Here is a 12,487-nt window from a genome sequence, read left to right as displayed (position 1 = left end):
AATTACCCGAGAATTGTTTTCCTTCTCATTTTGATGCCTTTGAACCTTCAATAGCGGTGGTAAATAATACACAGAACAGCGCATCCCGTTGCCGCAGCCCTCTGCGCAATTTGAAAGGGCTCAAGCGTGCCCCCGAAATGAAATTGCCAATTTCTGTAACATTACTCGTAATAATGGTAGAACCAAATAAAAAGTTGATAATCGAAACGTTAAAATCCAATCTACACATCTGTCCGATAATAACCGTTATGTGTACTACAGTTCAATTATTGCGAACATTGCAAACCAACTAATGCTGCACAACAGATTGAACACAGGGAAAGCAGAAAATTGATCATAAACGTTCATATTTACATTCAACTCGACTTCGCAACCGATGTGGAAACAAAGTACCTCGCTGTTAGCACCTGCCACAATAATCACGCTTGCCTTCATCGATTCTAGCCAGATGATTGCCAGTTTGACGAAAGAAGTAAAACAAACTCCAGCAGCCATTAGCCGTAGATTGCAGACAACCAACTATGGTAGCGCGTCAATTCTCTAGATATTGTATAGTTGAAATTGGGACCTATCCTAGAAAATGGGTAGTTTGTTACTTTTGTTTCTATAAAAATGACGCTCGCTTGCAATACCAGCACCAGCCTGCATTGCCAGTAATCACGAACGCTTGCAAAATATTTTTATCCACTTTTCAACAAAGAAAAGCTATAATTTCGGTACTAAACTGTAGAAATCCTAGACACGCTGAAATGTGTGACATAAACCGGCTGATTGATTTTTTCTTGTTACGGTAACGATAATTACTGACATTATTTTGCCGCCTTTGTTACTTCTAACACCGCCATTTTCCAAACAACAGCGGATAAACTCTCTCAGTAAAATTTTAACTTGCTTTTGCCAATGTTCTTAACAATTGTAATATTTTATATTCAATTACAGGTTAAGGGTTCGGTAAGAAAAACACGACTTCACTGTTAGATGACCGTTCGATTTGTTTTTATTGCTTCTATGTCAGCCAGCGGCTGACTGAAAATGGAAAATGGAAATGCTTTGAATTCCGCTGCAAGTCCTAGCGAGTATATTGACTGGCCCTAGAGTGTCGTGATGATATCGTACGGAGCAGCCGAATTAAGGGAGAAACGATCAATTCGCGGCTTTGAATACAAATTCAACTCATCGTTATGATCATGCCCGTAGAGGATCGCGATTCATCTTAACATTTCACGATTGGGCCTACCTGCCCTACCTACCGCCGGAGACCATATCGAACCTGTCGAAAAATGGGTGTCACCTTGCTACGAATACATAGTTGCATCGGTGCTCAGGAAATTTTAATGAATTAAATGATTCTAGATTCTTGAACTTACGGATGGTGAGCCTGGAAAACACCCACAGCGTACTGATTCTCACGCCACAACAAAGGAATGTGCTCACACTAATATCGAATCCAAATAATCTGGCTTTGTTATGTAAGTGGGTTATCTTTCACAACCCGCAGTAGCATGTTTTCCCGGCGGTGTCGGTAAAAAAGTAATTAATTGGTTGTTTAACATTAGCTGCTACACGTCGTTGTCGCGTTTCGTTTGTTATTGGTCGCAAAGAAACACAGGGTAGGAGCGTCAGTCAGTGGAGCCTACACGGAGTGAACTTTAACTTTAATGTTATTGTTCCTCGGCTGAATGGGATTCCTCCTGCAGCCTCCTTTTTATTGGTCTGCGAGTGGCCTCATCGCGTTACGGTTCCCATATGGTGCACTTTGGCTTCACCTGGCGACACCTTCACAGGCGCAGATGCATCAGATCGCGTTCTATAGCCCCGCCGGAGACAGGCGGGTGCCAGCGCGGAAGATATTTATGTACACGCAACGGCATACCTACCTGCTATGCAATCTGTGCAAGCGCGTTGAAACTAATTTACACACGCTTTCCTCCGGTTGGCAGCAGTGCGGTGGCGTGCCAGTGGCTCGTGGTCACAATGCCACTTCGTTGCCCCAGCGCCATCCTACTTCCGGAACAGTGCTCACTGCGAGGAAACAATGCTGGCGAGTGCAAGGTGGTTCGCAAAATAAACACGCGCCGTGAACTCACTTCCACGGTGGAGGTGGATGATGCCGCTGCACCGCCGCCGGGGCGCAGCAGAAGAATTCCATTGTGCTGCAGCGATGCAATTAGCCGCGGTGCACCGCGGATCAGATGTGCAACCCGTTATCGTAATGCTGTTAACTGTGTCCTCTAGCGCCACAATCGAGCTCCAGCATCCGGCCCGTGGAGTAATTAAATTGTTGTTGTTTTTTTCTGCTGATTCATTTGAATGTTGCTGAATTGTTATGAGAAAGTTGAAGTGGGTGTATAACCGAAGATAAAAACGGCAAATATGAGCAAAAATGAGAGCTTTTTTGTATTTGGCATTAAGTGCCGACACAGTTTACCGCAGCGTGAAACGCGTCATCATTATGATAATATTTTTAGCAATCTACTTCTGAACGAGAACTTAAAACAACAAGCTGTTGATAAATTGTAAGGTTCGTTCTTTGACCGCATTATGACGCGTGACGATTGCGCATTTTGCATCTCACTAGACTTGGTCGTAGAGAACAGTACCGACAATGTCAATTGTCCGGATCTTGGATGTTCTCATAGCTCTTATGAAACGAAAAGTTTGACGTCGTTTGACACTTGTCAGACAGTGGGAAGTGTATGTGTGGAATGCCAAGTGTGGAAAATGCCAGCAAGCGGTGGATAGGCAAAAAGAAATTGAAAAAACGACCTAAGCATTGTCACGAGAGAGAATTTGGTCGAATATCGGCGAACACGGTATCAGTAGAGGATAGAGATCGTGAAGGATTGGAACTACTAATCCGGACTAAAGAACGCGCGAGTTCAATGAGGAGATGAACCAATTTCGTTGAAGTTACACACCGAAGCCTGATATTTGTAGAGACGAGGAGAGAAACCTGTTCACAAGCGAGCGCTAGATAGTCAGGTAACAGGTGGAAGTAATTTTGCGATGAGCAGCTCAATGGCACTATATCAAAAGGAGTTGGAACGGAAGACATAAAACATCACAGATCCGACGGGGTTCTGAAGATTCATAGACTCCCGGATCAACTCCCGGTGTAACTTTACAAAAATGGTAAGGGACCGTTGGTAAGGGATCACATTTCATATTTCGACAAATCCTCCAGAAATGTCAGGACAACAACGTACCATATCATATTTTTTACGAATTTCAGGCAGCATGTGATACAATCGAGCGCGATGTGCTACGTGCGTGTTTCAGGGGCGCTCCCGGGACCCATCGCAGAGTACAGCAAAGTGGGTGACCGGACGAGAGCAATAAATACGATAGCCATACGGACGGTTGCCATACGTACGAATGTCATATAGACGAACGCCATAATGGACAGGAGCCATACAGACGGATGCCATAATGTATGTTTGCCATAATGGACGGGAGCCATAATGTACGTTTGCCGTAATCCATATATTCAACGTTTCCTAGATGATTCAGGGCGAGCCGGCCGCAGGCAACGGTGAGTGTTCGCCGGTGACCCGCTTTCCCATATCTGCTTACTTGTTTTTTTTGTGGAAAGCGAGTAAATGTATGATGCGAATAATGATTAATTGGATGAACTGGAAATTTTCAATATAGACCAAAGATATATAGGGTTATATTGGCAAGTGGGACTCGAACCTATCACTCTCCATAGCCGATCAAGTGTGAGATCATCACACCACCGTTGCACACTTCTATAGTGGTCTATATCTAGTTTTGTTGTGCTCGTCCAATTGTACCATTCTTCACACACTTACTCGTATTCGTATCCACGTATAGAAGCATACATGTAAGAAGGACCAGGTTGCCTTTATGAGAACGACTTGGACGTTACTAATAGAAAATTTGTGGCCGCGGAGCGGAGGCGTGCCCGGAAGTGGAGTACCACCATTTTAATTTTTACTTAAGCTATGAAAAAAACGAGGTTTTTATTAATATTTTTTGAAAAAAAAAAAACTACAAGATAAACAACCCTAAGGGTTGTACGCAAGGGTGACGTAGGACTATATCAGATCATTAGATCATAGACTAATGTAAACTGCATTTCTGGCATATATATGTTTATACCCAAGCAGCACACTTCTCCCACTTATGGTTGCAGAAACTTAAATATGACTGAAATTAGTCATAAATGTGTTGCCATAACTAGTTTGTAATAATTGTGCTAGTAGGGTAAGAATCTGTCAGTGCCATTGTTTAAGTGAATGTGCGAAAGGAAGAGCGAAATATTCAGATTCAATTCTTCATTGAATGCAATGGTGGTTTTGAAAATACGTGGACGGGAGTTCATAAGTACAACGCCTGCAACCATTGAGATATAGAAATAGTAATGAATGACCAGCCCACAGTTTATAGCATTGAATATGATTATGCGTAGCTTGACATGTGATGTTTCAATAATTTTACTTTAACTTGCTTGTGGCCTTTAAAAAGGCTGTTGGTTACAAATAACATTGAAGCCACAGCATGTTCCTTGTAAATATGACGTGCCATTCGAATATCCTTCTCTTTTGACATGAATGACAACAGGCGCGTAAGTTAGGGGCCGTGCACTAATTACGTATGGTATAATGGGGGGGATGGGGTGTTCCGCGAAATCTTACAAAATCTTTTTTGGGGGGGAGGGGGGTTTAATCATTTCTTACGTAAGATTTTCTCACTCAAAAAAATTATGAAAAATTCACATTTTCAATAGCAGCCCATATTACTTGTTACTAAAAATTTCAAATAGATAAGTTTTGAAGTGTCGAAATCCTTCATACTGCAAGGAAAGGCACAGCAACCTGCTGAGTATTTTAGCCTTGCCCACTCAGGGAAACAACAGTTGGGCTACTTGTTCTTGAGCCATCTGATGTCATCGGTTTATGCTATCCAGCTTTCCACGAGCGATGAGGGTGGCTGATGGGTACAACTTTCTGAAGGGCACAGCTCGGTTTTGACATTCAATGCAGGAGCGGTTACTGCGGTTACTATGGAAACCACTACGGTTGTTTGCTGGTTGAGTGGAAAAATGTAAACATTGTTTAGTTTTTGCAGACCAGCCGAAAAGGAATTTAGTTATACGGAAGCGCAGTTTTGTAACTATTCTTTGCTGAAATATTGTCACATTGACCCAATGCAAAGACTATTTCACAAACTGATAGCCAAGAAAGTACAAAAATTTGATTCTCTTCAACTAAATTCACCAAACAACCGTGGTGGCTTCCATAGTAACCGCAGTAACCGCTCCTGCATTGAATGTCATAACCTAACTACGCCCTTCAGAAAGTTGTACCCATCAGCCGCCATTATCGCTCGTGGAAAGCTGGATTATTCCAACATATTTCGTTGCAATTGCTAATCTCAATCCCGCAAGGCAGCCGCAAAATCCCTTATGCTATCACGAGAAACATTTTTGTTTAAAAGTAGCTTATTCAACTAATGTATATCTGTGCCAATGGAACTAGTGCTAATCTACTATACAACAAAAATGTTTCTTGGGATGTATTGTTCTCCTGTTCCTATAGATCTTGAATGCCGCATGTGACCAGAGTGGGGTCAGTATTTTGCTTCAAAGGAAACCGCGGGTGATCATTACAGCTCTGTACATTAGACGCAACGGAGTGCCAATTCCAATATAAGACCATGCCGCGTGTCATGGCAAAGAAGTTCTTTGTACGCTACTTGACGAGGACACGTGTTTAGACGATTTAGAGTGGATCAATGCGAATTAAGTGAACGCTAGTGAGTTTTTGAGCATACACCAACATTTATTGACAACCTCGATGCTGAAATACGTTCTGTTCGTGAGTGGCCCATAAAGGGATTTACAACAGATAATGGATATTGTTTTTTTTATTAATTTTTTTGAACTTTGGTTTTTATAAATTTGTTTAAACTTTGTTAACTGTTTCAATATTATTTCAATGTATAACTTTCTAAATAAAACTTGAGTTTTGATGTTACAAAAAATCTTACTAAGATTTTTTTATGGGGGGAGGGGGGATTGGCCAAAATCTTACAAAATCTTATATAGGGGAGAGGGGGGGTTCAAAAATGAGGAAAAAACCCTTACGTAATTATTGCACGGCCCCTTAGCGGCGTCGATTCACTGTCTTTTGCTCAGAGAAGGTTTTACTAGTTTACTTTCACAGTTTACCGCTTGTCATATAGCAGAAAATATGGCACATACGCCAAAATTTCTGTTTTATTTGTATGAGAGTCCTTATCCTCCTACCACAGGGGTGAGGGGTCTCAAACCATCATAAAATAAATTCATGCCTCCAAGAACCCCCACATGCCAAATTTGGTTCCATTTGCTTGATTTGTTCTTGAATTTTGAGGTAATTTGTGTTTCATTTGTATAAGAGCCCCCCCCTCTTCTAAAACTGTTTTCGAACCCCTCCATAAAATTGCTGGTTATTTCATCTATCCAATGACATATAAATTGTTCAGTTTCGTTTAGTAGTTTAGTAGCTATTAACATTTGAAATCTTTCATTCAAATGTTACACTTTTATTTTCGTTTTCACAAAGTGCTACCCAGTCCCAGTATAGTAAACAAAGACGTAGTCCTACGTCAAAAAAAAACTTGAGAGGTTTTTATGTTCATTATACTTCTTCCACAACAAACACGCACATCATCAGCCAACAATCTGGAACTTTCTAACCCCAAACATGCTTTAAAGAGCTGGGCATGCCAGTAGTGGACGCAACATTCTGCGACAATCCCTGTATTAAGTCCGTGCCAAATTTGGGAGCCGCCTCCGCCCTGTCTCCAATCGCCCCACCCATTGCTCGTATTCTTGTCAACAGCGCTTGACCAATGGGTACGGAGTCTGACTTGAAGTCGTCGGTCTCTGTCGGGTTCTCTGCTGAATATTGTTTCAGCTGGTCTCTCAACCGGCCTCCTTGCTGCTTGACCAGTCTACTGCAGCCTACCGCGTTTTAATTGCCTCACAATATTTGCATCTTCAAGCGCTTGCGCCTCACTCCGTCTTCTAATATTGCCCAAGAATTGATCGCAGGATTTTACGCTCAAAAGCACCAAAAGCTCGTCGGACGCTGTCTTTCAACGTCCACGCTTCGTGGCCGTAGAGTACCACCGGGAGAATTGACGTCTTATAGAACGCGCCAGAAGGCGGACAGAGATCGTGAGGAGCTCGAACAACTATTCCGGGCTAATGACACCTGCAAGTTTTACGAGAACGTGAACCAAACTCGCAAGACCCACATACCAAAACCTAACATGTGTAGGGACGAGGTCGGGGATCTGATCACAAACGAGCGCGAGGTGGTCGACAGGTGGAAGCAGTTCTTCAATGAGCACCTCAACGGCGATATAGCTGCAGGAGACGCAATGGAAGTTAACCTCGGAGTACCTACAAACGGCAATAGCGTACCGGCTCCCGATCTCCAAGAGATCCGGCGAGAAATCGGTCTGCTGAAGAATAATAGAGCCGCCGAACAGGACCGACTCCCGGCTGAACTCTACAAAAATGGCCAAGAACCGCTAGCAACGGCACTTCACTGGCTGATGTCAAGGATTTGGAAAGAAGAGAAACTACCGGAGGAGTGGATGGAAGGCGTAGTCTGTCCCATCTACAAAAAGGGCGACCAGCTAGACTGCTGTAACTACTGCGGCATTACGCTGGTCAACGCCGCCTACAAGGTGCTCTCCCAGATTTTGTTGCGTCGTCTATCCCCAATAGCAAGAGATTTCGTAGGGCAGTATCAGGCGGGCTTTATGGGGGCCCGTGCTACTACGGATCAAATTTTTACTCTCCGACAAATCCTCCAGAAATGTCGAGAGTACAACGTGCCCACGCATCATATTTTCGTGGATTTCAGAGCAGCATACGATACCGTTCAACGCGAACAGCTATGCGCGTTTCGGGGACACTCTCAAGTCCTTTCGAATCGCGCAAAGGGTTACGGCAAGGGGATGGACTGTCCTGTATGTTATTCAATATCGCTATTAAAGGTGTGATCCGGCGAGCGGGGATCGAAACGAGAGGAAAGATCTTCAGTAAGAGTAGCCAACTCCTAGCCTATGCAGATGACCTCGACATCATTACTAGAAACCGTGGGACGGCGGAGGCAATCTACGCCAGACTAAAAACGTAGGCTAGGAGGATAGGGTTACAAATTAATGCGTTGAAAACCAAATATATGGTAGGAAGAGGCTCCCGAGAAAGTAATGTTTGCCTCCCACGGACAGTGACTATTGAGGAAGATGAACTGGAAGTGGTTGATGAGTTCGTATATTTGGGATCTCTGGTCACCGCCGACAATAATACGAGTAAGGAGATCCAACGACGCATTCAAGCTGGAAATCGAGGCTACTTTTCCCTCCGCAAGACGTTTCGATTTAGGAGCATACGCCTCCGCACAAAGCTGACGATGTACAAAACGCTAATAAGACCGGTAGTTCTCTACGGACTTGAAACAGTAACTTTGCTTACGGAAGACATACGTGCACTTGCCGTTTCGAACGAAAGGTGTTGCGTACTATTTTTGGCGGAGTACAAACGGAAAACGGAGAGTGGCGAAGACGTATGAATCACGAGCTACAAGCAATGCTTGGAGAGATTCCCATCGTACACCTGGCGAAAGTTGGGAGACTACGGTGAGCCGGCCACGTCGCAAGGATGCCGGACGACTGTGTAATGAAATCCGTTCTCTTCAAGAACCCCACCGGCACCAGGAACAGCGGGGCTCAACGTGCACGAGGGCTCGACCAGGTTGAAGCCGACTTGCGTGTGTCGAGACGCGCAACGAATTGGCGACGAGTAGCCCAGGACCGAGTACAATGGATAGGAATTATTGATACGGCAAGAGCCACCCCGGCTCTCGGCTGAATAAGTAAGTAAGTAAGAACGCGAGTTTTGTGCGGAGTTTCAGGCTACGGGACCTACGTAATACGTAGAAGGCTCTGTTAGTAGTCGCTGTACGTCTTTTTACTTTACGACTCACACCGTTGTCAGATATCGCGAACGTACCAACCCACGTCTGCCCTTAGAATAGCACTTTCCAGTGCAATGTTGAACAGCGAATTCGATCCGTCGCCTTGCTTCTTCAAACCATCTAACGTCACAAACGAGTCCGATATCTTACCCGTACTCCTGACGCTTGATTTTGAACCATGAAGGGTAGCACGTATCAGACTAATCAGTTTTGTTGGAAAACAATGTTCAAGCATAATCTGCTACAGCTTACCTCGTTTAACTGAATCGTACGCCGCCTTGAAGTCTATAAGTGACTTTCTGGAATTCGGTGGTGCATCCTATCTCGAAAACCGCACTGGTATTCGCCAACAAAGGTTTCCTGCAGCGGCCTCAGTTTGAGAAAGAGGATGCGGGAGAGAATTTTATATGCAGAATTGAGGAGTATAATACCTCGGTAATTGCTGCACAATACAGTCGTTCGCTCCCGACAGCACATTAGTTGCTTTTCCAACCTCGTCCAATGTTGGTGGATCCACAGCTTGTCAAATCATCCTCAATCGTTATCCTATTTCTGTTAACAGCTTCACTTTGTTCACCCTGTTGAATGTTTATCGAAGTATTGTTTCCAACGGCTAGCCTCCTCTGTTCTTTCGCTAATTAGGATCCCCTCTTTATCGTTGCACATATCAGTAGTTAGCACGATCCGGTTCCTTATTCCGTTGATTGTACTAAAGATTAAGATACTTCTCGTATTGTGCCTCTTGAAGGAATTCTCGGCCTCCGCAAGAACGCGATCCCAGCGCTGGCGTTTCTTACGACGGTGAAGTTTTTTTTCGGCAGCTCCCCAACAAACATTTCTGTTGTATACCAGTTTATCAAGCGGTTGTTACCTAGTAATTAGCTATACAACGATCGGATAAGCTATACCATTCAACAAAAATGTTTATTGGGTTGATTGCTACTAGATAGGGTCAGTAGGATTGTTGCACTAGCTCTGTGACTGTCTTGTACGCTAATTGCGGACTGTGAAGTCTCCCAGTAAACCATTTGGTTTGTATATCTCGATTGCAACTGAGGTATACGAAATTATATCTGAACGAAAACGTTATATTTCACGCCATATAAGAACATATATGTACCAAAGTGGAGGCGATATACGTGCGAAAATTTTGACAACTATTTGTAATTCTATTTTGCGCAGTTTTTATAACACGCAACTAAATACTCCTGAATATATGATTAAGATATAATCAAATATTGCAATTGTCTATCCTGCTTTATAATTCACAGTCATGAATTGTATATGAAGACACGCACGACTGCAAAACAACTTATTGTTCACTTCGATTTGACATACTCTAATCATTATACAATTCCAATGTGAAATTGACATGAAAACGATTTAATGTGAACTTTCTATTACGATTTTGTGTTATCTGGGCTGTCGATAAAGAAGGGTCAAGTGTTGGAAAGACGTTTAAGCAAATGGTTGCAGCAGTAGTAACCAATACTTCTCGCGCTGTAGTACTGATCGCGTCGTGGATGTATCTACATGGCTCGTTTTGGTTCTCTCCTAGTAGTTCACCGATCTGCTCATCATTCTTCCGAGAATATTCTACAGCAACTCCTTCCGCTGACGCAATCTGCACCAGATTGAAAGCAGAGACCATGCTTATGGAAGACATACGTGTACTTTCCGTATTCGAACGAAGGGGTTGCGGACGATTTCTAAAAGAGTACAAACGGAAAGCGAAGAGTGGTGCAGGCGCATAAACTAAGTCGAAATGGCTAATGGCACGAACTGATTAGAAACGGCTTTTAAAAAAGGATACACAGACCTTAGCCTAAGTAAATGTGGAATCATTTCACTAAAATTTTAAAGCTTTTACCGATTTTTTCTTAAGTAATCGGTTATATTAAAAAAATAAAAATAAGTAATACCACCCCCCCCCCTCCTATTCTTTCTTAATATAAAAGCATTTTGGGACCCGCAAAGCAAAAATACTTTATTTAACTATGTAATTAGAGCGCGAATGAACTTCACTATCCTACTGTCTAACAATCTTACCTACAAGATACTCATCCATAAACACCGTGTTTGGTTAGGGGCCGACCACTGATATCTCGCTGCTGTCACCACCTTTACCGATACTTCCCCGCCACACCCTTTGCCCCCAGCAAATCAATCGACAAAGGTTAGCAGCATCTAGGAATCCACCTCCAATGACTACCCACCAAACCATACGAGTGGAAAAATTTCCTTTTGTTTCAGACCATTGATTTCCTTACATTGTATGCGCATGAGTGTAGTTTTTATTTTTTGTATTTTACTCTTCCTTGTCCCGACACATTTCAATGCATTAAATTAACCTAACCAAAGCAAAAGCTCTCCGAACGGGGAAACTTTAAAATGCCGCCGGCTATGAATACAAATTGAGTTGGCGCTGCCGTTTTTCCTGTTGCTCTTAGTTTTTTTCCCGCCTCTAACGAACTCTAACAACAACACATTTAGCAGCACTGGGAGGTACCGAGCGGATATTCGGATGAAGATGGAAAAATGGAAACAATTGATACTGTTGATCCAGTCGAGAGAATGAAAGCGAAGTAAAAGGAAACAATCTAACAACGGAAAGTAAAAGCGAATTGGTGAAGTTTATAATAATAAACGTGCTAAAACGAGTGCTATCTTCTGGTGCAGCGCTCCAGCGTGACCCGACGACAGACTGTAGGAGATCAGGGTTGAAGCCAGTTGGTTTTTGATAAACTCTTCTTTACGATACTGTCATTATTGGTTATTATTAGATAGAAGCTTACCGTAGGCTTGATTCCTTTGAAAAGCGCATTAAAAAATAATACCGAATACAATTCTAAAAAGCGAGGGCTCGAAAGAAATAATATAATGCAGTGCACAAGCTTATCGGACCGTTCAGATGAAACCATTCAAAGAATTAAATGCACCGCCAAGGATTGCTTCTTCTGCGATTCAAATCCCTTCCGGGCTTATCGTAATAAACTAACATAATCGAGTTGAACTGCACCGAAAAGGTGCACTCTATGCGCAGTTTGCAGCACTCCACCGGATAGCCGGCAATAAGTGCACACTGCACGGCGAAAACAAATTCATTTCTCTGCTTGCTGCTCCATCGGATGTGAAATATGCATACTTATGCAATACCTCGCGGTTCCACCTCCCTGCTGCCTGCTGGTTTAGAGCAGTGCATATATTTTCCGATAAGCGCAAGTGCGTTTCTGCTAAAGGAATCGCTACAATAATAGGAATAGTAAATGTGCATAAATTGGCTACTCACCGATGCGACAATTGTCAGGTAGTACCGCTGAATGCGCTCGTAATCCAAGGTTTTGACGACGGTAACCTGTTGGGTGGTGCAAGCAAGAAAGAGGACGTAAGTAAGGATCGTAATTTAATAACGTGAATATGTGGCGAAACACAACTAGAAGCAGTTAAAAATCGTATAAATAATGAATGTCGAAAGTTTGCTGCATTTC

General features: G+C 43.1%; 1 protein-coding gene across 2 annotated transcripts in view; it reads right to left on the bottom strand.

The window, feature by feature from the left end:
- LOC128733202 (cadherin-99C) overlaps nucleotides 1-12,487 on the bottom strand; it is a 425,982-nt gene that overhangs the window by 63,987 nt on the left and 349,508 nt on the right. For both annotated transcript variants that reach the window (XM_053826915.1, XM_053826923.1), the window contains one exon: nucleotides 12,289-12,354. In XM_053826915.1, the coding sequence (XP_053682890.1) occupies nucleotides 12,289-12,354 (66 nt within the window). The remainder of the gene's footprint in view (nucleotides 1-12,288; nucleotides 12,355-12,487) is intronic.

The sequence above is a fragment of the Sabethes cyaneus genome, chromosome 1 (genome assembly GCF_943734655.1).
Source record: "Sabethes cyaneus chromosome 1, idSabCyanKW18_F2, whole genome shotgun sequence".
In the NCBI taxonomy this organism is placed as follows: Eukaryota; Metazoa; Arthropoda; class Insecta; order Diptera; family Culicidae; genus Sabethes; species Sabethes cyaneus.
Note: the sequence above shows the minus strand (reverse complement) of the source record. Positions and strands in the feature narration are given on the sequence as shown.